Source organism: Mus caroli, chromosome 9, assembly GCF_900094665.2.
Source record: "Mus caroli chromosome 9, CAROLI_EIJ_v1.1, whole genome shotgun sequence".
NCBI lineage: Eukaryota > Metazoa > Chordata > Mammalia > Rodentia > Muridae > Mus > Mus caroli.
Window position 1 is genome coordinate 113531949 of NC_034578.1, and position 3343 is coordinate 113535291.

At 42.3% G+C, this 3343-nt stretch overlaps 1 protein-coding gene across 1 annotated transcript in view; it reads right to left on the minus strand.

The window, feature by feature from the left end:
• Positions 1 to 3343, minus strand: part of Cmc1 (C-X9-C motif containing 1) — a 77781-nt gene that overhangs the window by 44865 nt on the left and 29573 nt on the right. The window contains exon 2 of the mRNA XM_021171243.1: positions 562 to 651. Within this exon, the coding sequence (XP_021026902.1) occupies positions 562 to 651 (90 nt within the window). The remainder of the gene's footprint in view (positions 1 to 561; positions 652 to 3343) is intronic.

Consider the following 3343-nt stretch of genomic DNA (forward strand, 5'->3'; position numbering starts at 1 on the left):
GTGAGCCTGTGTGTGCACACATTACAGCAGGCTGACAGTGAGCCTGTGTGTGCACACATTACAGCAGGCTGGCTGTGAGCCTGTGTGTGCACACATTACAGCAGGCTGGCTGTGAGCCTGTGTGTGCACACATTACAGCAGGCTGACAGTGAGCCTGTGTGTGCACACTTTACAGCAGGCTGACAGTGAGCAGGTGTGTGCACACATTACAGTAGGCTGGCAGCTTCCTCCCAGGTCCATATTAGGTTCATGCTTTTTCTTCCTCTCTCAAAATTTACAGAATAACTAGTTTCTCCTGAACACTCACATCAAGTTTTTCTCTATAAAACTACACTTCCAGGAAGAAGGGGTTTTGTACCTGGGTTGGAGGGATGCTTTTAAATTGTAAATGAACAGAAGACTGACTGGAAATCTGAAGGCTGCGATGCTAGAATCTCAGTGCAAGTGTGAGAAGCAGCTCATACATATTAATTCCCTCAACTTGACTTTGAGGCTAGGGATTAAATTCACATCATATTATCATAAATGAGTTTGATCTCTGTCTGAATGTATGAATCTTACCTTCAACTTGTTCGGAGCACCTTTCTCTGGCCTTTTCTCTCATTATCTTTGGGATCAGAACATCTTTCTCAACGTGTCTCAGATGCTGCTCTGGAAAAAAGACATTTCATGGGAATTTCAAGTTAATAACTAGATAGGAAAACGTTAACATTCTAGTTTATTTAAAAATAAAAGTCTTAGCAAATATGCCTTAAATGGCTCTTTTACCACTGGATAAAGTTGTGGTTACTTTAATTACTATAAATCTGTCTAATTTTTTTTTATATAAAAGGAAAAAGGAGGGTCACAGCAACATCCTTCTAAAACTCTGAAAATTGTACGACAACAATTCCCCAACAATGTAATCTACTCAGACTGGAACAAATTTAAAGTCTCTCATTTTTTAATGTAATTTGCAAATGTTTTGATCTTTACTGATACTGAGATGCTGAGATAGATGAATAGACACAAAATTAAAAGATACATATGAAGAAGCATGAGGACAAGTGGTCTAAGAAAGACATAGCTGAGGAAAAACAAAAGTGGACCCCCCACAAGGTCCCTAGCCCACCAGTGAGTGGAAGACAACTTCTGTTCCATTCTAATTGCGCGGGACCAGAGACAGCATTAGGGAAGCAGAAAACCTGGCCTGACCAGGGTCACAAGTCCCTTCTGGTCAGCACCAGCACGGGGCCACCTTGGGCATGGAGTTGGCAGACACCCCCCAAGGTCCCTAGAGTACTCTCCACGGGATCTTAGGACCACGGGTGAGTGGAACACAACTTCTGTTCCATTCCAATCACACGGGACCTGAGTCAGCATTAGGGAAGCAGAAAACCTGGCCTGACCAGGGTCACAAGTCCCTTCTGGTCAGCACCAGCACCGGGTCACTTTGGCGAGGAGTCATAGGACACCTCCAAGGTGCCTAGAGGACAGCTTCTGAGGCAGACCCCGTTTCGGGCTCCAGACATCCAGACACCTTCCCTGCCAGAGGACAGGTGTCCTCCCCACCCTGGAGGGCTTTGCCGGAGCACCTGGGGAAGCCATCTTAGTTCCCGGATCCCTCTGAGACTAGTTTGCACAGGTGAGAGGGTGGACTACAGAAGCTAACAGCTTTTGGGATAGGCCCTGTTTCAGGCCTTCATATTCTGCCAGGAGGCAGCTACGAACGCCAGTAATCTGGGCGCCTTCCCTGCAAGAAGAGAGAGCTTGCCTGCAGAGAGTGCTCAGACCACTGAAACTCAGGAGAGAGCTAGTCTCCCAGGTCTGCTGATAGAGGCTAACAGAATCACGGGAGGAACAAGCTCTAACCAGAGACAACTATAACAACTCCAGAGTTTACCAGATGGAGAAAGGCAAAAGTAAGAATCTTACTAACAGAAATCAAGACCACTCACCATCATCAGAACGCAAAACTCCCACCTCACCCAGTCCTACCCCAACACACCTGAAAACTAGACCGGGATTTAAAAGCATATCTCATGATGATGGTAGAGGACATCAAGAAGGACTTTAGTAAGTCAATTAAGGAAATACAGAAGAACACTGCTAAAGAGTTACAAGTCCTTAAAGAAAAACAAGAAAACACAACCAAACAGGTAGAAGTCCTTAAAGAAAAACAAGATAGCACATCCATACAGGTGATGGAAATGAACAAAACCATACTAGACCTAAAAAGGGAAGTACACACAATAAAGAAAACCCAAAGTGAAGCAACGCTGGAGATAGAAACCCTAGGAAAAAAATCAGGAACCATAGATGTGAGTATCAGCAACAGAATAAAAGAGATGGAAGAGAGAATGTCAGGTGCAGAAGATTCCAGAGGGAACATGGACACAACAATCAAAGAAAATGCAAAATGCAAAAAGATCCTAACTCAAAACATCCAGGAAATCCATGACACAATGAGAAGACCAAACCTGATAAGAGGAGTAGATGAGAATGAAGATTTTCAACTTAAAGGGCCAGCAAATATCTTCATCAAAATTATAGAAGAAAACTTCCCAAACCTAAACAAAAGATGCCCATGAACATACAAGAAGCCTACTTACTCCAAATAGACTGGACCAGAAAAGAAATTCCTCCCGACACATGATAATCAGAACAACAAATACACTAAATAAAGATAGAATATTAAAAGCAGTAAGGGAAAAAGGTCAAGTAACATATAAAGGCAGGCCTATCAGAATTACACCAGACTTTTAACCAGAGACTATGAAAGTCAAAGATCCTGGACAGATGTTATACAGACACTAAGAGAACACAAATGCCAGCATAGGCTACTATACCCAGCCAAACTTCCAATTACCATAGATGGAGAAAACAAAGTATTCCATGACAAAACCAAATTCACACATTATCTTTCCTTGAATCGAGCCCTTCAAAGAATAATAAGAAAAAAAAAAATACAAGGACAGAAACCACAAGCAAGAAAGTAATCCTTCAACAAACATAAAAGAAGACAGCCACAAGAACAGAATGCCAACTCTAACAACAAAAATAATAGGATTCAATGGACTCAATTCCCCAATAAAAAGATATAGACTAACAGACTGGCTACAAAAACGGGACCCAACATTTTGCTGCTTACAGGAAACCCACCTTAGGGAAAACGACAGACACTACCTCAGAATGAAAGGCTGGAAAACAATTTCCAAGCAAATGGTCTGAAGAAACAAGCTGGAGTAGCCATTCTAATATTGAATAAAATCGACTTCCAACCCAAAGTTATCAAAGAAGACAAGGAGGGACACTTCATATTCATCAAAGGTAAAATCCTCCAAGAGGAACTCTCAATTCTGAA